Below are 20363 nucleotides of genomic sequence, written 5' to 3' on the forward strand. Positions count from 1 at the left end.
GTGTGTGTGTGTGTGTGTGTGTGTGCTCGCACGTGTTGTGTGATCGTGGATCTAAAAATGCAGATCTTCTATTTTGATGCTGTGTCACCTAGAAAATTCAGAATGCAAATGACATCTGTAATCGTCAGGGTTTGGTATAATCGTCAGTACAGGATCGCAATCTTACTTCTCTTTTCGACAGGTGTAATGGCGAAATAAACGAGAAAGGAAAAAAAGGAGAGAACGAAAATTCGAGAATATATATACGATTAACATCCAAACGGATATGCCTAATTTTGCGTCGTCAGAAAAACGTTTTCAATTGTGAATTTCCAGAAATATCACGAAATCAGATGTTTAATGATTCAAACAGGTAAGACACACGCACCGTCAACATAAATCGACAGGGTGATTTAATTATAAGTCGTTATTACGAATTGTAAAAAAAAAAAACTAACACGATACGTACCCCGACTTCAAACGAACACAGGTGACAATGAAAGAAAAATGTAATCGAGAGAAAAAAAAGGAAAGATCTATACAACTGAGCAGTTCGATGCAAAACGTTCAATGATGCAGAATAAGAGTGCGGAGTATGCTCTAAGAAATAAATAAAATCAAATAAAATGAAGAAAATATATAGCATGCCTAAGGGACCGAATCGCAGCTGAATTAAAATGAGACTGATTTGTAGGTACGCACGAGAGACTACGTCAACAATTCATCTTTTGCCTCGTCTCATTTCTGTCCCCTTAACCAGAAACATTTTAATTTTCACGCCTGAATACGGGCCTTACGGTGCGACGGACTCAAGGGAAGCTTGGAGGAAGTCGAGAAAGAGGAGGAGGAAGGGGTGGAAGAGGAGGAGAAAGAGAAAGAGGTGGTGGACCGGCGATATATATATATATATACATATATATATATATATATATATTTGGTGTATGTAATAAAGGCGTAAGCATGCCGCATGTTTCCGCGATCGCCGAGATTGTTTCATCGAACGACGTTCTCGCGATCGTCTTTCTCGCTCGTCACGGAAACAGCATCTCGTTAAGGCATGCATACGGTTAAGTAAGAAAAAAACTTTCCCCGAAGGATAGTGCAATGGCTTCGTATACACGTCACATTCGGTGATATACGGATATACGTGTCGCTTAAGGGCATGTAAGCGACGCGTATATACATATTACATATCGGGGACATCACGGGATGAACGTGGGTTGTGGGATCGCAGGGAGCTGTTTTGTATCAAGATGCAACGAGGTGCGTACTGCGTGTGTTCACTAACCTTTCACGCACGTTGTTGGCCTGGCGACGTTCTTTCTCGCGCACCGCTTTGGTGCCGGGATCGTCGCAGTCTTCGTCGGCGCTCGAACAACGGTTGTTCAAAGACAAAGTAAGTTAGTAACCAGAGTAAAGTTTCGACGTTCGAGGGTGTAAAGCATTTCCCGGCTCGGCGCGAAAGACAGATACACCACGGAGCTACGTATTACTCCCGAATGGATCCCGAGAAATTCATGTAACGGACGTCTCGCACCCCGAGATTTCGAGTGACTGACTGACTGACAGGACTGATAGACAAACGGACGGACGAACGAACAGACGGACAGCCGGGCGGACGGATAAACAGACACTTGGACGCACGCGTACGGATCGCGACGGGTTCTCATCGCGGCCGGGCGAGAAGGACAAATTCCGATTCGCGAGAAACTCGATGCCGACAATGAGAGAGCTTGGAACAACGAGGTTCTCCAGATACTTACTATCTACGCGATCTCTTGGTGCCCTTGCCTTGCGACGTCGAGTTCACCGTGGCGGCCCCGATCACACCGGCCGCCGCGAGTTCGCTGCTCGACGGCTTCGTCTCGCCGCCGCTGCTGTCCGGCGGGTCTTTTCTCTTCTCTAAAGAGATGTATTCTGTTCATTATTAATACTGCCGCTTTAGATCTCCCACCAAGGGTCCGCGTCGTTACATGTGACTTGCGAGATGGAAAGAGAACCGGCCGAAGAGGCGGCCCGAAACGGAGTTTCCACTTCTTCGCGAGAGACTCTTCCACGAAATGGCTTTACTTCACACGGGAGAAACAATTCCGCTGGTCTAACGAAATTTTTCCGTCGTCCGGGTACCAAGACGAAAATTCGATTGTAGGAACCGAAAGATTCCGGTGGGAGGTTTCTACTCAGTCAATCGTTCCCAGTCGTCTCAACCGAGTTTTAACGCAGCTGAATGCTCAAACGAATGTTTTCGCTTCTTGCCGGCGAGTTTTCATCTAGTTCCTTTCTGCAGGAACGGAGTTCTTCTCTCCCGTCCGGAAGATGATGTAAATCAGAAAGTTACGGACACGTTGCGATAGCGGTGGGGCCTCATTCGAGAGCGTCGTCGAGTATTATCTGATGCAAGCGGGAAAAAATGACGCGAACTTACCCGGAAACGGAGAGAGCGCGCGCGGGAGAAAGAAAGAACAAACGCGACCGACCTTCGCGCCGAAGACGGCAATCACGATCTCCGATTATCCGCGAGCTTTGGGCAGAAGGCTTAGTCACGAAACCGTGAAAAGCGTCCAATTAGGAGTAGGAAGTGCGCTTTGCGAGGTTCCGCTCAACCCTGATTCAACGATCTCTCCTTAAACGCTCTCTCTCTCTCTCTGTCTCCTCCCTCCCCCTCTCGTCCGACGACGATTCACCGGCGTTTCGCGAGAGCAGAGCTCACGCTTTAACTCCGCGTGGAACGTGTGCCTCCCTCCGCAAATCCCCGCAGGTAATAGCGCGGTAAATAAATCGCGCGCGCGCGCGATCGTTTTTATTCGCTCGACGCCGCGCCAAAAGCCGCGCCGAAAAGCTTACGCTGCAAATGTTTGCCTAAGTCTTAACGCGCGCTTCCTCCTTCGCTTCCACTTCGGAAAAAGTCCGGATCGCTCGAGCGACAGTTCACTGGTCGGCGAACTCTCGAGGCACGTTCTCTCCCGCAAGGAAAACATTCCAAGGAGACGCCTAACGAGAACCTTCGTTCGTCATCGCGACTTCCGAATCCGCGAGAACGCCGTCCCGTTACTCGGCTGACGGCGAGCCTTTTCTAATTCGCAACTAAATAGGCGCCAAATACAACTCCTCCTCCCTGCCCGCAGGGCATAGTGATTTTAATGGTAAAAGTCTGGCCTGAGACAGACGCAGCGAGGCGGAAAGAGAAACGAAGAGCGAGATAACTGAACGTACTACGCGCGGGAATAATGTAGGCACGACCGCGAGCGCCGGACAGTGAAAGAGAGAGATAGAGAGAGAAAGAGAGAGAGACTCCACGTGATTTATCTAATATTTCCTTATTTGGCCGCGCGAGTCCGTTGCGGAACACCTGGGAACTCCTTCCTTCTTTTTTCCCTTGTCCTTTGCGGGAGCTCGTGGGAAAAGTGATCTCGCTCGATGATGCGACGTAGCGAGAATAAAATAATCGGAGCGATCGGAGCAACGCGACGCGTTCTACGACTCGCCAGTGTACTCTTGACTTCCAATGGAAAATGACTAGACGTATAAGAGGAGAACAGAAGAATACAGAGTGATACGATAACTAACATTCGAGTCCTCGAAATAAGAAAGCAGGAGAAACAAATTTGCCGAGCAGAAATTGCATTGATATCAATAGTCGTCACTTCGAGCACCTTCTGCGAATGTCAACCTTTTTCCATCCTTCATCCGGTCGTTAACAAAATACTTTTTTTCTCTCGAAGATATTCAAGATGGTAATAAATATTACTTCATCTTGAATGAAACTGACGAAATCGACAAACGGGTTTCGCGAGTGAAGCTGATTTTTCCTTCCATGTCGCAAGTTACGAGTCGCGACTGGCGCGCATTCTGAAGCCACTTCGGGGTCAACTTACTGGCATTCGTGACGGATAACCTCTCGATCTTGATGGATCCGTCCGTGTCGGGCGTGGGTGTGAGACCGGGGTAGGAACCCTGAGGTTGCGCTACCGTTACCGCAGAGTGTGGACTCGTCTGAAAGCACAGCGCAATTAGAGGCGTACTAGAGGAGAAACGGGCGAAAGAGAGAGTGGCTGCTATCGCTGCTCGATCGATCCTCGAGATGGATCCTTACCAGATGATCCAACTGCGGTGGTGAGGTGTGCGAATATATCGCGCCATGCGGGCCGACCGGGCCGAGGTGAAGGCCCAGTTGACTCTCCGCGTGGTTCCTTAGGACGTTTATGGCATCGTCCAGCCGTTCCTCCATTCGGGTTCCCTGTACCAACAGAATACCGAGACATTCGACTCGATTACACGCCTGAAGTTGCAGCACGCCGGTCGGAGTCGTTATAGTATATTGCTACTCAAGAGAGGTATTACGACAGAGAGAAAGAGAGAAAGAGAGAGAGAGAGAGAGAGAGAGAGAGAAATTTCCAATTGTTCGTATTCATTAAGTCTTCACGGGAAGAGAATCTACATCGGAAGTTTTTGAAAAAGTCGAGGTCGAGATCGAAATGTCTTATTATTCATTACATCTGTCAGTGTTCCACGATAGGACAAAATAAAAGGCAGTTAGTTTCGCTGATCGAAAAGAGCAGATCTTGAAAGAGAAACGAAAGTCTGTGGCGAAAATATATGACAAAATATGAAAATTCAAGTCAGACCGCGATCAGAATACGGCTTGATCCGATTTATAACGCCGACCGATTGTCGATGGACGATTGTGTGGTTAATGGAAATTCAAGCCATGATTATAAATTGTGTACAATGAGAGCTCTTCATCACAATATATAATCATCGATTAACGAAAAGCGTAATCAGCAAAAAGTGCAGTGTTCCTTGCGTAACCGTTACGTGGTGGTCTCGGCAGAGAGACGACATGCGAAAGTATAAGAAAAAGAAGATAATAAAAGGAGGTAAAAAATTCTAACGCTTCAGCAACGCAGAAAAAAATGAGCGAATGAAGAGGGGGGAGGAGAAAAAAAACTGAAATTCGGCAATCCTCACCTCGGCATGGTCGCGAAGGAAGCCGATGGCATCGTCTAACCTCTGCTGTTCAGGCGCCGGCTTCACACACAACACCAACGCAACAACAAAACCAAAAAAAAAAAGAGAACAACCAAGTCAACACAACGTTCACAACAAACAGGGCGGAATGAGAAAAAAAATGTGTAAAACGAACGGGAGACGTGATAAACTCGATAACTTACAGACGAGGGGAGGACGAACAAATGGTCGCTCTCGCGCGAGGACGGCACAAACGGTGATGATGATGATGATGATGATGATGATAATAATAATGATGATGATGATAATAACAAGGAGGGAAAAAAAGAAAAAAGAAAAAAAAGAACAGAACCGCGGTGCAACGCGATCATGCTGTTTGTGCGACTCTAACGCTGTGCGATTATGTGCGAAGAGCGCGACCGTAATGCTTCACGTTCGCGGCGAGGCCTTCAATTCGAAACAAGTGCAAAAGTTCTCGACTTTTTTTTCCCCTTTGTTTTTCTGCAAGGTTCCATTTATACATGGACATGACTTTTCCTCCCACTCGATCCTCCCCTCTCGGGAGAGAGAGAGAGAAAAAAAATTGTGCGTGCCCTACCGATGGAAGAACTGTCGACGACGCGCGTCGCGTCAACGCGCGTACACATATATAGCGCTGCATTATTATCGGGGAAATGTGATTGGTATGTTCGAGCACTCGGGTAAAAGTGAAGTGTGTCATGTGCGTGTGTCTCTGAAGCGGCCAAAACGACGGAGCGTGTGTACGCTCGCGGCCGCGAGAACCTTTCGACGCGGTGACGGCGATTGATTGCATTTCCCTCGGATTATTACGGCGCCGCGGTATCGTCTCGCACGACGAGGTCTCGACGCGAGGAAATCGTTCCAATGAGAAGAAGCGAAGCATCGAAAGGATCCCGCGCGACCGCTGCTGCCTACGCGCTTGTGCCGACCCCCCGTGAAAGAAAGAAGATTAAAAAAAATCCCCGGAATTAGTTCGAATTCGGAGCAGCGTCTCGATACGTACCATGTGAATACCACGGTTAGGGTCCGCCGTGAAATGCGGGGACACTGGCGCGGCTCCAGGTGCCCAGCCTGGTGCCGAGCCGGTTAAAGGTGGTGGCGAACTGACGGGCGTTGATGGGTTACTGCTATAACTGGATACTGATTGGTCCGTGGGGTAGATCTGCGAAAAACGTCGCGACAGTGACGCGATTACATACAGCGTAATATTTTAATCTGTAATACATTTCGGCATCCAAGTATGTCTCTATTTCCTGCTTCCTCTCACTCTACGTCTGTGCTTCACAGATCCTTCTTCTTGTTTCGCGAAATTATACCATCTTCCTCGTACCCCCTCCCGAGAGAGATTCTTTTACTCAAACCACGTGCTAATATCCGCGACTTTTCATCTCGATCGACTCGCTATTTCGTTCGAATATTTACAAGAAGACACAGTGAGTTTTTCTCATCGATTTTGATCTCCTTGCATGTGGTGAATTTACATGAAAAAAATTAATAAACCAGTGTCCGAGCGTTTTATCCAATATTCATTTTTAAATAAAAAATCTTTTAATATACTTATATAATATGAAAATAAAATAAATAAAATTATTTGATAAACATTTTTTTTTTCATCGCTTAACTTACACATCTTCTGACAACTTTCCATAAATATTTCGAAAAATGCATATAAATAAATAGACGACAATTGTAACAGACAAACATAATAAATATATTCGAAAGTTGAAACATAAACAACTAATAAATATAAACAACCGAACGCTTAAGATTCTAAACGTCAAAAACTGCTATTTACAAGACGCGTTGGCCAATACGCTTGGATACGGGGTCTAACTTGTGTTTTTATACAGACTCACACACCACGTGCAAGGAGATCAAAATCAGTGAGGAGCTCACTGTTGGCCGAGCGCACGTTCATGAGACTTTACTAAGCGTGTCGATATCTCATCTTCGTTAGAAACTTGACAATGCCGATGCGAAAGCGCGACGAGAATCTGCAAGACACTTAGGCGCGACGACCGACGACAGCGAGGTCGACGTCGATACATACTCGGGTGCTTACGGATGCGAGGGTCTTGCCGAGGGTGTCGCCGGGGGTGGTTTGCTGGTTCGTCGTGGGCGCAGCGTTGGGCGCGGAGGGCGCGGTCGTCGGTGCACCAGGACTATGGCTATATTGCAACGATGCCGGCGACGGTGCCCCCGTGCCGCTGTTCGCCGCGACCGCGGCACTACCCCGGAATGTTGACATCGGCGGCAGGGAAGCCGCACTGGTCACCGCCGAGCCCAAGATCGGCGCCGTCGATTCCCCGTTCGGCGACATCGCCGAGTATGCCTGAAACCCCAAAGCGCAAATGTTCCACGTGGTGGTCCACTCCGGTGGTGAGCGCGTCTTGGTCAAGGTCGTGCGACACGAGCATGCAAGCGCGTCTTCCGTCTGTGCGGCCGCGAGCTTGCGGTTCGCGTCTCGGTAAAATAAACTCGGGTATGTTCGAAGATCTGTGGATATTCTCCTTCTCTCTCGCTCTCCGTGTCTTGATCGTCCATGGGATTCTTCTCGGGAACTGGATTCGTAGGAATGTCGGATGATCTTCAGCGTTTCTCGAACGAAATCGTGAAGAACAGAGACGCGTTCTTCGACGTCGCCTCGGAGCTCGAGGTTTATTTGACGCGACCGGGAGAACCTGCCGCGTCCGTATTTTTTCACGGATTCTGTCGTTGGAGGAATCTCGTGGGTTCTTGGGAACTCGGTAGGCTCGAGGAGGAGACAGACACACGGTCGTAGGATTAATCGTCCGTCCCGGACAAATTCGTGGAGCGCTCGTGTAAACGAACGAGCTAACGTCTTCGAGTCTGCGTCCCCGGTCTGATACACAACGGTCATCCCGGTATCTCGGTGCTTATCTTCACAGATTCCAAATTGACGGAATTTTTACATTGTCGGGAACTCAGAAGGTTCGGGAGGAATGTCGAAAGAAAAGAAACCGCCTTCTTTCTCTGAGCGGTTCTACGGAGCGCGCTGACGACGACGCCGATTGTCAACGTTGGCGATTTATTCGACGCGACGGTCGTACGGTCTCGGTCTTTATCTTCGTCGGTTGGAGTCGTTGAGGGAATTTTGTAAGGGACTCCTCCTCGCACGGCTTCCCCCGGAGATGTGTGTTTTGGGAGAAAAAGAGAGAGATAGCGGGCGCGAAACGAGGATTGATTTATCTCCTTGTAGCTACAAGCGATAAAGGTTTCCGTTACAAGCCCGGAGTGATTTCGAGTGGTCGCTCGTGCGCGCTCGACTCGCCTCGATCTATACGATTTCTTAAACGCGTCTCCCTCTCTCTCTCTTTCTCATAATGGATCACTCCGAGGTACCTTTGATATCGGATACGCCCGGCGGGATAGTCGCTCTCTCGCACCTACTGAAACCGCTCGTAAAAGTCTAATTTTAAGCACCGCCGCGGCTGCGGGGCTTATAGTGTATTTATCAACAAATTAAAATGCTCGAAGACGGCACCCAACGGGGAAAAATCGCGCGATGACGCGAGTGCAAAACGTCACGCGCTCGATCGGCGCTTTTCCGAGAGGAAAAACGGTCGGCGAGATGCGACCGTTTCGACAGATATACAGAAAAACTCGGTGGTCTCGCGGGTCTTCCTGCGAGACTCCTCGATGGACGCGGCTTCTCGGAAGAAGGGTCATTAAACCGGGGAAGATATCGTAAATGTTTAACCCTTGCTACCGAAAGAAATCTTACCTCGTGGCGCTCGAATTCGTCCTTTCCGCGAGCGCGTTCGTCCTAAAATCGCGTTACGTCGCAAAGTTTCTCGTCCGGTATCATGCGGGTCGTCTTCTCGGGATATCACAGGCTGTTTATAATTCGATCGCGCGGAAGATTCGTGATGGTAGCCGAGAAGAAGCGCGAAGAAGAAGAAGAAAGTAACGTCGGCGCATGCTTCCTTCTCCCTCTGGCCGTACGAAGCTATTAGCGAAGCTTCGTCGAACATTCGCAATCGCAAACGTCACACGCCGCGAACAGAAGCCTCCTCTCGTTGTCTCAAAGAGAAAGAGGCCGCCGAGAGACGACGGCGCGAGGTGCTACGAAGAGGAGGATTTCGTGGTAACCATGAACGGCGTAAATCAAACGAAGGCTGCACTTGACTAGAAACACGGAGTAGCGGGAGGGTCGCGCTATATATAGACGCCAGTGAGTCATTTGACGTTACTCCGGAGCGTTACACGGAGCACTGTCAACAGTGTCTCTCAACCGTGGCGAAGTGATGAAGAGAGAACGCGTCTCTCCTCGCACGCGACTGTCAACCGGGTGGTCCGAAATAAGACGGCTGGAAAAGAGTCCGCCAGCTGGTCGCGCGGATCACGGCTGATGAAGAGGATTAAAGTCGGCGCGGTAAGTCGCTGACGCCGAGAGTAATGGCGAGAGCGAGAAGACGACGACGACGACGATTCTCGGCGGCTCGAGACGACGGACTTCTTCCTCGGTGGCAAATCGACGATCTCGCCCGGCGAGATTTCAACCGGGGCTCCGCGACGGGACGGGATCGGGGGATTTATCACGTTCCGCGGAAACCCATCAACGATACGATAAATCTCCGAAAAGTTCGCGTATTTGTGGAAGGATGTTTTCGAGCGGGCAGCGCGCGCCGCCGGGTCTCGGAATCTCATCCGGGACGAGTGCATTTCAAACAACCGGCCGCGCTTCGACGCGGATCGTCGACCGAGTAAAAGTTCGCGATAACAAATATTCCCGGCCGAACTGAATTTAGCGGCCGTATTACTACCATTGCCGCCGCTGACACCACGACTGCTACTAATCGCGATATGAAGAAGTTGGCGAGAAATTATCGAGGAGTTTTCGAGGGCGGAGTGGGCGGCGGCCCCCTCCCTCTTCCGGCTCAAGATCAATCTTTTATCGTCGATCAAATTTTTACGCCGACACACCCGCCGACAATGCCGATATGTCGTGCTCAAGGTTTCGCCGAACCTCGTAACTTTCCGAACCGAGGAGAGAACACGCTCTCGACGGTGGCTCGGGAGAGAGAGCACATCGATCTTCCGACGGAGGAGAGTGTGTACACCGCGGGAGTAGGTCGCACCGGGGTTTTAATCTGTCGACTTCCTCGTCGGATCCTCGAGTCCGACGACAGAGAAAATTCGGGAGGAGGAATATCCCCGTGTCTATTACCGAGTTCCAGACACGTTTTCACGACGACCGGAGGAACCAGCAGCCGAGTCAGCCGTGATTGATCGCTTCTTCGACCCGCAATGGGGAAGGTAGAGTCGACGGGAGAGTGAAACGAGAGAAAGGTAGGCGGACGGAGAAAGAAATCACTTACCATGGGGTCATGGGGTAGGTGCATGGGGTAAGCCGGCTGCGCCAGGTGAGGGGGTGCGTATGAGCTGTAGGGAGGTTGAACGCTACCGCCGGCACCCGTCGACCATGGGTCACCAGGACCAGTTCCAGCAGTGTTACCATCTGCAACAAGAGAGAGACGCATGTAGGATCCGATCGATCATGTGTCATGCGATTGTCGGCCGAATGGGATTTAAATAATCGATGCAATCGGGATTAAATGCACATACTTCGCGTCTGACGTGATCCACGTCGATCTTTCCCTCCCTCTCTTCCTTTCTTCCCACTATCTTCGTCTCTTTATCTCTTCGAATAGAGAAGGATTCGAAAATATCTCAATGACGCAGCCGCGATTACGAGCATGCGCGAGTGGAGCGGGCATTATTGTTGTACTCGAGGCGAATCGCTCTCCTCCTCTCGCTTTACGATTCTGCAAACTCCTGTTTTCGCGCGAGGTAACCGAAACGCGACACAACCCGGTGTGAAAACGCCGGCGGGGTCTCTCTCGTTCCACCGTGGCTACATGCGCGCACTTTCTACGTCATTGGAGCGAGAAACAACAAATAGTATAGCACGTGGCGTTCAATGATGAGAGGATGTCGCGCCACGTGCCCGAATAATGGCCGTTTAAATCGAGTTAAAACGCATCGCTGCGACGTTTAACCGAATTTCAAGGCACTCCTCCCCCTCTCCACCCTCGGGCACGCTCTCTCGCACGCCGCCTCGGCTGCGCTCCTCGCGCGTAACGTTTGTGCAATTTCGGTCGATTAACGCGTGACATACCGCATCGATATACGGCGCGCGCGAAACTCGCTAACGAAGAAAGCACCGATACCGTTGTGCCTTCCGCAGTAATTATTTCGAGAACGATTCCGTGACACGATACACAACTCCGCGCGGCTGGATGCCCGCCAAGTGGAAATTTCGCGCTTTCCAACGTCTCACTCGGCCGGTCGGTTGTCGGCGTTGGAGCACCCGGTATAAGGGCCAATAGACGGTACCCGGCGCCCGGGCCATTATTTCAGTTGAAAACAACAGCAATAAGCTTCGGGAACGTATTTCTTGATACTTTTGCTTGATATAATTCCCGTGCCGGGCGCTCCTCGACGAGAAAACGGAAACTAAGCCAAACTACTCGGGCGTTCCTACGAACTACCGGTGTTCGATGTCTGATAAAACTTTTTCGCCCCTCGTCGTGCCTCGCCTCCCATTTATAAGCCATTCCGGTCAGCTACCGGGTGCCACGAACGCCAACACGTATTTCGAGGGCATACTTAGGCCGCTACTTTTCTCATCCGATCTACAATAACCCGCGGTGCAAACTTGGCCGATTTCATAGATCTATCACTGGATATGTGTGTGTGTACGTATCTGCGCATATGCGGAGGTCCCCGCTTTAGATATATATTTATGTTATTATTATTTATTTATATTTCACTACGTGGAATCTTTCCTTTCGAAACTATCGAGTTAACGTTTTTAATCGTCGCGTCATCGAATATTTCTTACGAATATAACCGCAAATTATTTTCTTAATTATTATACGCACAATATTTTTCTTCCGTGGCATATTACGCGCACAGAAACAAAAAAGTGTTAAAAGCTATACGTAATTATTATTTCTTTTTCAGTCTCTTAAGTCAAATAATATCTTTATCAATTTAAGTATATTTTAACAGCCTATAGTAAATATTTACCTGAACGCAGTAATATCTTATTTTGTAAAGAAATTATCGAATGTAAGTATAAAGTGGTTCTAAAAATGTAAGAGACTATTTACTAGAATTATAATTTTAAAAACTTAGGAAAAACATTTTTTTCTCAATTTTCTGCGATTTTCAATTTCTTTCCGTGAGAAAATGGAAAAATTCGTTTTATTAATTTTTCCACAAATTCTTCGGGATTTTTCCACAAAAAATTGGAAAAAACCGATTTCTTTTAAATATAGCTAGAATTATATTTCTACTTCTAGTAAATATTTATATCAAGGAGGATCAGAGTAACCATTTTACTTGGATCAAGTAAATATTACTTGAACGGTAGCACTTTTCTCTTTCAGTGCACGTATACGATATACGGTACACGATAAAATAAGAGAATGAAATAAATATTCCTTGATTATCACTCAAAACGTCAAGTTTGTCGTGCGCAGTGTCTTATCTGGGATCTTACATCTTATATCTTATGGCTTCCCATTGCGTAATTCCGAGTCCCACGACGAATAACTGCAGAGCATAGAGCGTGACGGTGTCCGCCGACACCTGCGGTGTGCGAGATGACGATTATTTATCAAAAGATCCGTTATAATCTACAAAGTGAACCGTAAATCGCAATTACGTCCCTATAAAAGTGAGCGGTTGCGCCCGCTAATAGACAGCTTGAAGCGATTTCGCGCGAAACGGCGATTATTTCGACGACGACGACAACTGCGACGGATTTCGCGGCCGAATCGATTCGGAACGATGAATCGGTATTAGCGAAAGAACATTGCGATCGTGAGGAATCTCCGGGAGAGAAGCGTCTTTTCCTCCGACCGATGTCGGGGCGAGTTATTAAAACAACGATATACCGAGACGACGATAGTGTCGTTAGAACGGCGGAATAGCGCGATTCATCGCGGAATGGCCGATGCCGTAACGAGTATGCGCGCGAAATTGCCCTATCGGTGATACACCTCTCGTTGTTGAAGTTTTCCGCGAAAAAATTTCTTTTTTCTTCCAATACGAACGCACCGAATATACTGGCCGCGAAATTCAGCGACGAACTTCGACGCCCCGTTGTCGCTTGAACAAATAACGAGATTGTTATTGTTTTTACGCGCGACAGGCAGAGCGGCAAATTTTACGAGCGAACGTTAAACAGTTGAATATTAGCGCGCTCGTAAAATCCCTTTTATCGTCCATTCGGATCGTTATGCACAATTTCCAAATGATATATATATATATATATATATATATATATATAGATATATACATGTATATATCTATATATACATATATGTATGTACATATATATACATGCACATATGTACTCGCGAGTCGCGCGTATACATACGTTCGCGCGCTGTTACCCACCGACGGCTGCGCTGATTTCCAGATAACGATCGATCTATCGAACTGCGGAGCCTCCCATTATCTCGTTTAATTACATCCATCGTAACGTGGCCGGCGTTATCGATTATATTAACAGATATAAGTTGGTAATCTATTTCTTAATTAGTTTCAGGGAATTAGTTATTGATAACCGATCTGGGCGGCGAGTGTGCACGCCACTTACTCGCGCCGTCGTTCTAATCGAGGAATTCGAGGAGGAGAGATTTCGCTTTCTTCAAGAAGAGTCACGTATACAGTCGAGCCGAGTCGATCCCGATTCCCTTGTTTTATCGTTCCGACACAAAGAGAGAGAGAGAGAGAGAGAGAGAAAGGAGAAATGGAGATTAAATCCGTTCTCACTTACCGATATAATAGGAGTCGGGGTACAACGCGGCCTTCGGCGACGTATACCTCGGCGAGTCCTGCCCGAATTCATCCGAACCATACTGCAACAGAAATGGGAAAACACGTTCGTTAGCGAAACACGGCAACGACAATTAATTTAAGCCCTATGTTAAACCCTTAATTCTACAACACAGTAGTAGCTGAGATAACAAAATAAGTTTCAATTTAAATTCTAAAACGTAATATAACCCCCACTTTGACCTTGATGATGTCTTAGATAGATTAGATTTTGTTGTTTCAGCACTAAAACAGGTTGTTAATAGCATAGAAATCTGAAGAGTTGAAGGTTCGAGAGAAGAGTTAAAAAGTGTCAGTATCGTCAAAGTGGATTTTTCTTAGTCTATAGGCCGCTTAAGTAAGTACAAACTATCCTTAAGAGTGTCAGAATAGCATCAAAATTTCGACCCGGGGAATCTTACGAAAGAGAGACCATCTCCAACGCCGACCGATCGAGCGGCGCGAATCGAGAGACGATACGACAGAACGGAAACGCGCTGGATATATATAATTCCCGCGGAGCCGTCACGCCGTTTTGCAAGCCGTAAAACCTTTTCATCGGTTCTCGCGGGCCGCCGCGTTTCAGCAGTTGCAGTTGCGCGCTGCAACGCGAAAATTGCGCTATAATCGCGAGTGGTACGTTCGCGACTCCGCTGGCGAGATCCCCTCCCGAGCTACTCTTCTCCATCGGAGGAGAGATACCCGGGTGCACCCGGGGCCGGAGTTGCATCTCCGGCGTGTTATTGCAACACCTTTGTGTATCGTATTGTGTAGCAGCTCGTCCCCTATCGATCTTACGATAGAGGCGATAGAGTCGAGAGTCGACTGTTACGACACCGCGACGTGCGGCTCGTAGCGAGAACGGTCGTTAATTCAGCGACGTAGACGCGCGAGAGCTCGCACGGCCCGAGAAAATCGCGGATCGGTGTGGAGTCGTTAAATACGCGGCGTACACACGTATACGTACGTACACGCGTGAACACACGACGTTATCCTTGCGCAACACGAGCATCAATAAAAATCTAAGATTAGGTCGTCCTCCTCGATCCAATTAATGCCGTCAATCTTCATAGGAACGCGCAGAAGACTCGACGCGACTTAACGATGCCGTACGCCGCGCAACGATTTTATTCGTAATAAAGTTTCGCGCGCGTGCGCTCGTCCGACTGCAACTTTTCAATCGTAGAAAACTGAAGACTGCAGAATCAGGCTCTCGGGTAGACGAAGGAAGAGAAGCAAGGCCAGTAAGAAACGATTGTCGGTTATTATCGTACGGATATTTGAACTATAGAAGGATAATAATGTTTGACAGTGAATAAAATGTGAATATTTTTTCAGATCTGCGATTCCCCCAACAATTTCCATCTGTACACTGAAAGAAATTATAGTCATTTTTGGGGTCAATTATATCTTTTTTATGGTTTTAACCGCAAAAATAGCAGTGGAGATATATATGTAAGGTTATTATCATTGACACTGTAACAACGTTTATTTAAAAAATGGTTCTCCCGACTATAATTCTTTTCCTATGATAATTGTAATTATAAATACCAAATATTCTTCTCTAAATGTATATTACTTTATTATTTTTTTCCGAAATTTTTTGAGTTTCAATTGTACATCGAGTGAAATGCGATATATTTTCGCAGCGAGTAAAAAAATATTTAAAACGAAATCTGCGATCCGCCTGGCGAAGAAGAATAGTGTTCCGAATTTTTCGCGATCCTCTCTTCGACGCGAACCAAAGAACGCGAAAACACGACAATAAATTAATTATTGCTGGCCGCGATTTGAAGTCGGCGAATCGTAGCACAAAGGGCGTAACACCTGGCGAACGAACGAACGAACAGCAAACATGTGATGTATTCACTTAGTACTTAAAAATTTATTTGTGGAATATAAAGTTTAAGTTTATAGATTATTAAGTTTACAGATAGATAGAGAGAGAGAGAGAGAGAGAGAGAGAGAGAGAAATAAAATATATTTTACAGAAATAGTTTATTTCTGCGAAATAAATCTTATATTCCGCAGATAAATTTTTAAATATTTTTTTCTCAGTATAACAACGAAAGTTTGCATTCATTGTTCGTTTATTGTTCGTTCACTAAATGTATATACTAGGAAACCAATTTAGTTGATTCAAAATTCTTGTCCGGATATCAAACAAATGTTTAGGTTGTAAGAACCAAAGTTTGGTTCTCTAAAACGAAAATTTGAAGAATTTGGTACAAAATTTGGAAAACCAAATTTTGGTTCTCACAACCCAAACATTTGTTTGCCCACATCCAAACAAGAATTTTGTCTGAGCCAACTAAATTCTTTCTCAGCACCTTAACGAGATACGCGCGTGCAAAACGTGACGCGGAATGTCCCGCGCGATCGAACGGCGACGCAGTTGCGCGCACGATAAAAATCCGATGTCTGGTCCGATATAACGCGCTCCAATCATTTAAATAAAGAATAAAGCGCGTTATCGGACGCTTGTATTACCCAACTTATTTTGATTACTCATCTATCGCGTGTATAGTCGACGACGACGACGATGACGACAACGACGCGAGTTCGTCGAGAAGCTATTAACAGTCAGAAAAAGAAAAAAAAAGAAAAAGTGCCTAAAAAAGAAATCACGGGTCAAACTGCGTTCTCAGATATTTTGTAATAAGTCGCCGGCGAATATCGCTAAAAGCGGCATGGTGCATCGCTGTCTCGACGGGGAGGAGAAACGACGGCGCGAGCAAGACGTGGTAAGTGTGCGCGACACGAGAGGATCTATCGATCGTTTCTCTCCGGAAAGACGCGGGTATAATAATCGACTTGGCAAGAGCCGCGCGCTGGCCGTATTTTCCGCAAATTTACCATTTTATAGTTGCCGTAGTCCGTGTGGCAGACAAACATGTTGGCGGGCGGACGGGCGAGTGGTCGGGGCGGCGTGCAGATTCGGCGATACAGCGAGTCACATTCGCGTCCGTGTCACACAACACACACGGGGGAGGGGGACGGGGGGTGGTCTCGCGCGCTCCTACGTGTTGGAGCAACGTGATGTGTACGAGCTCTCTACCACCGATGGTACGGAGAGCACGCGGTCGACGACGAGCCGGCGACGAGAGGCGAAGTTGCCGCGCGAACGAGAGAAGGAAGACGAAAAGGAAGAAGAGGCGAAGTCGACGAAGAAGAGGAGGAGGCGGGCGAAGGGAGGAGACAGCTATCGCACACCATACTCCCGTCCCAATTTCGTCGTGATATATGTTAAAATATTCCACCACGGTACTGCTGCCTTATCCGCCTGCACCGTCGCGCCGAAAACTTTCGTCCGCGGTGCCTCTCTCCCCCGCCTACAAACCTTCGCTCTCTTTCTCTCTCTATCTCTATCTATCTATCTTTCTGCGTATCTCTCTCTCCCTCTCACTTTCTCTCCTTCTATCTTCCTCTCCCCGCTGCCGCTCCTCCAACACGCCGAAAAGTACCGCGCGCTCTGCGCGGGGGCGGCGGCAGGCGGGGGAATAAACTTCGTCCGGTAACGCGAGGACTATGGGGCGCCGGGCCGAAATTTAACGCCTTACAGGGGTCATGAAAGAATCGTACAACTTCGCCGACGGAAACTTTGTAACTCCGCGGAATACGCGCGGGCGAAACGTCGCGGGGTATCTCCCTCTCCTCTTGCGCTCGACGTAGATCGATAGTCGTCGACGTACGCGGATCCGCGAAGGCCACCACGTGCGGCGACGAGAAGGCGGCAAAGCTCCAAGGGAGAGAGAGCAGGTGGATGGATGAAAAACCGCGGGAAGCGACGCGATAACTCGATACCGCGCGACGCGGCTGACAACGCGCGACTGTCGGCCGTCGGCGGTGGTGGTGGTGGTGTTCACCAGCGCGCCCCGACCACGGCCGGCGCGACCGACGGAGGCGGTGGGAGCGACGCGCGGCCCAATCGTCGGACGCGCGCTGCCCGCCGATGTGAGGAGCGCGACGCGATTGATCCTGGACAGGATCGCAGGATCGATCGCTTTCGCCGCTCGTGAAGGCGCGACGGAAGGCGATTAATAATTCCGAGTTTACGAGATATAAGCGAAACTGCATCTTTGGCCGGTTCGAGACGAGGATCCAATTGGGAGAAAGTAGAGCATTTACTAACCTTCCGACCGCACTGGGTCAGATAGACCCGGTGAGTTGTGTTTGAAGAACTTAACAATGCGTGTTACCATTTTGCAAGTCAAAAGTAAACTATTTTCACAATAAAAATAATCTTCATATGAAAACATCTGTTTTCGTCATTCCAAAATATTCTCCTTTCAGTAGTCTAAAAAAAAAAAATGCGTTTTTCGAACGTACACTGGTAATATTTTTTTTCTGACAGAACCATTTCTCAACTTGATCGCCTTACAGATACGGATCAAAAGAATGAAAAGTAATGAAATTTGTTTCTAAGTAAAACGCTACCATTCATTACATCTTGCTAAGCACGCATTCACGTAACAGTAAGACACATGTCGAAAGTAGAGATCCGGCGAGAGGCGAGTAATTTCGAAAATGAAAGTTCTTCTTTTCTCTCTTTCAGGATTTACGATCGAATCAAATTAATTCAGAGCTGATAGGAGCATGCACACGGTCAATATTACGCAAAATATTATCGTGCTTGACGTCAATGGATTGAGTAAACAACAAAATTCGATTTCAGCCTCCATTTCGGATTCTTATCAACGGTTATCGGACGGTCAATCAATTTCGAAACGTGAAATCTGTGTTGTATTTAAAGTACCGAATGCTATAGCTGACGCAACTCCAGTTTGTTCCTACGTATTATTTCCGATTCGTCCTATCACCGTGGAATAAAATGAAGAAGAGCCCGGTAGAAAAAAGAGAGAAAAAACGAGGAAGGAAGAGGAACGAATGTTTATTATCGTAAATCCACGCGTGACAAATGAAATCGTTTGGAGAGCGCGCAAAGCCGTCGCCGACGACGTATCTCTGGTAGAGAGATAGAGGAATAATCGCTGCTCGATAAAAATACCGAGTTTTATCGGTAACACTGGTATCGATAACGGCCTAACAAATAAGAGCGCTTCTTCGAACGATAGAGAAGGGAGGTGAAACCGCGTCGCGCTAATCGCACGATAAGTCGCGCGTGCTCGGCCTCTGGACCTATTAATTTAAATGAATTGCTTTGACACCCACGGTCAACCTCGATACTTTGACAAACGCGGCTGATCTTGCATCTCTCGCGAGTTTTCTTTCCCTCCTTCGCGATCTCCGTCGTCTTCTCTCTCTTTCGGCGCAAGTCGAGCGAACGAGGTCGCGCGCGTAGTCGGCTCCAAGTTCAAACTGGCCGCGCGGCTCGTCGACAGCATTCGGAGATCCCAACATTAATCGATGAAACCTCGGCCGGCGAGTGGTGATAAAAACATTACTCCCGTGCAATGAGAAGAGATTCGAGTTAATTAACAGCATAACGCTCAATCGGTCGTTCACATCGCTTCCTTTTATCGCCTCATTGCGGGAGATTCGTTCGAGGGGTACCTTTGCGCGCGGAATTTTCGGCCGATTCGGTCGAAAAATGTTTACTAAGCGTATCGCGCGAGAACGTCGCTCGATATTCACGAGCCGACATCACACTAAACGGGCCATTAAATTATTCACCGAAAACCGTAACGGCCACTTTAACCTCGGAGACCAGGCACCAGGGTTGGACCACGTGTGCGGACGTGTCCAGCGAGATAGAGAAAGAGAGAGAGAGACACCGCGTGGACAATAATTCACGTTTTATTTCCTTCTCGCGCCGCGGACGTGTAGGAAGGAAAGGACACGCAATGATAAAAATGTCGCCGCGCGCGCGGTCGACGCGGCGGATCAGAAATCTTAATATGTCCCGACTCGGGTGTCCACGGTGGCCGAGAGAGTCAGCGATTTCCAGCCAATATAAATGTCCTACATTGATTTAGTTCTCCCTTTTTGCCCCGCCTTACGACCGCCGCCGAGGCGGCGGCGATGCGAGGGGAGGAACGGACGATCGGGGGTGGGCGAGAGCGTACCGTAGCGGACCGAACGGAAATGTCTCTGTCAGGGAAATTAGCCTTCGAGGATCTGAAATAGGACGGACGGACGGACACAGAGCGAGAGAGGGAGGAGTGCGCCCACCACACGACCGACTCTCTCTTCTCCCCTCGCGAGCGGGACGACGGATGTTATGAAACCTTCGGAAAATTGAGCACGTGATGGGGCCATCTCGCGTACTCGATCAACCGCGTCGTCGTCGTCGTCCATTCCTTCCTCCCGCACGTACACTTCGGGGATTTTACACACCGACCATGATTCACGGCTCGCCTATACGCTTGACCCTACTCGTTTGACCCCGCGCTACCAGGCCGATTTGCGCGCGAGTCTAATCACTGCGTGCCGTCGCTCCATGTAACCACGAGAAACGTTTACGTTATGGACGCAGCGACGAAGAACGGAGCCCCGCACAATATGATTACAATATTAATTATTATTGCAATAACTTCATACATAATAATTATAATACATTTATACTGATTATATGATAATAA

The 20363-nt window shown here is 48.0% G+C and overlaps 1 protein-coding gene across 12 annotated transcripts in view; it reads right to left on the reverse strand.

Annotated features, from left to right (window-relative positions):
- Positions 1-20363, reverse strand: part of LOC106743149 (protein daughterless) — a 95004-nt gene that overhangs the window by 3582 nt on the left and 71059 nt on the right. For 2 of the 12 annotated variants that reach the window (XM_014616711.1, XM_014616708.1), the window contains exons 2-9: positions 13784-13865; positions 10311-10450; positions 7019-7300; positions 5972-6130; positions 4948-5007; positions 4073-4225; positions 3855-3972; positions 1743-1896 (exon numbers count right to left, since the gene is read on the reverse strand). In XM_014616711.1, coding sequence (XP_014472197.1) covers positions 1743-1896; positions 3855-3972; positions 4073-4225; positions 4948-5007; positions 5972-6130; positions 7019-7300; positions 10311-10450; positions 13784-13865 — 1148 coding nt within the window. Of the gene's footprint in view, positions 1-1267; positions 1358-1742; positions 1897-3854; positions 3973-4072; positions 4226-4947; positions 5008-5971; positions 6131-7018; positions 7301-10310; positions 10451-13783; positions 13866-16677; positions 17585-20363 lie in introns of those variants that run through there. The other 10 variants (XM_014616717.1, XM_014616713.1, XM_014616712.1 and 7 more) reach the window with 10 other exon arrangements.

Source organism: Dinoponera quadriceps, unplaced genomic scaffold (genome assembly GCF_001313825.1).
Source record: "Dinoponera quadriceps isolate SergipeBrazil2010 unplaced genomic scaffold, ASM131382v1 scaffold942, whole genome shotgun sequence".
Lineage (NCBI taxonomy): Eukaryota > Metazoa > Arthropoda > Insecta > Hymenoptera > Formicidae > Dinoponera > Dinoponera quadriceps.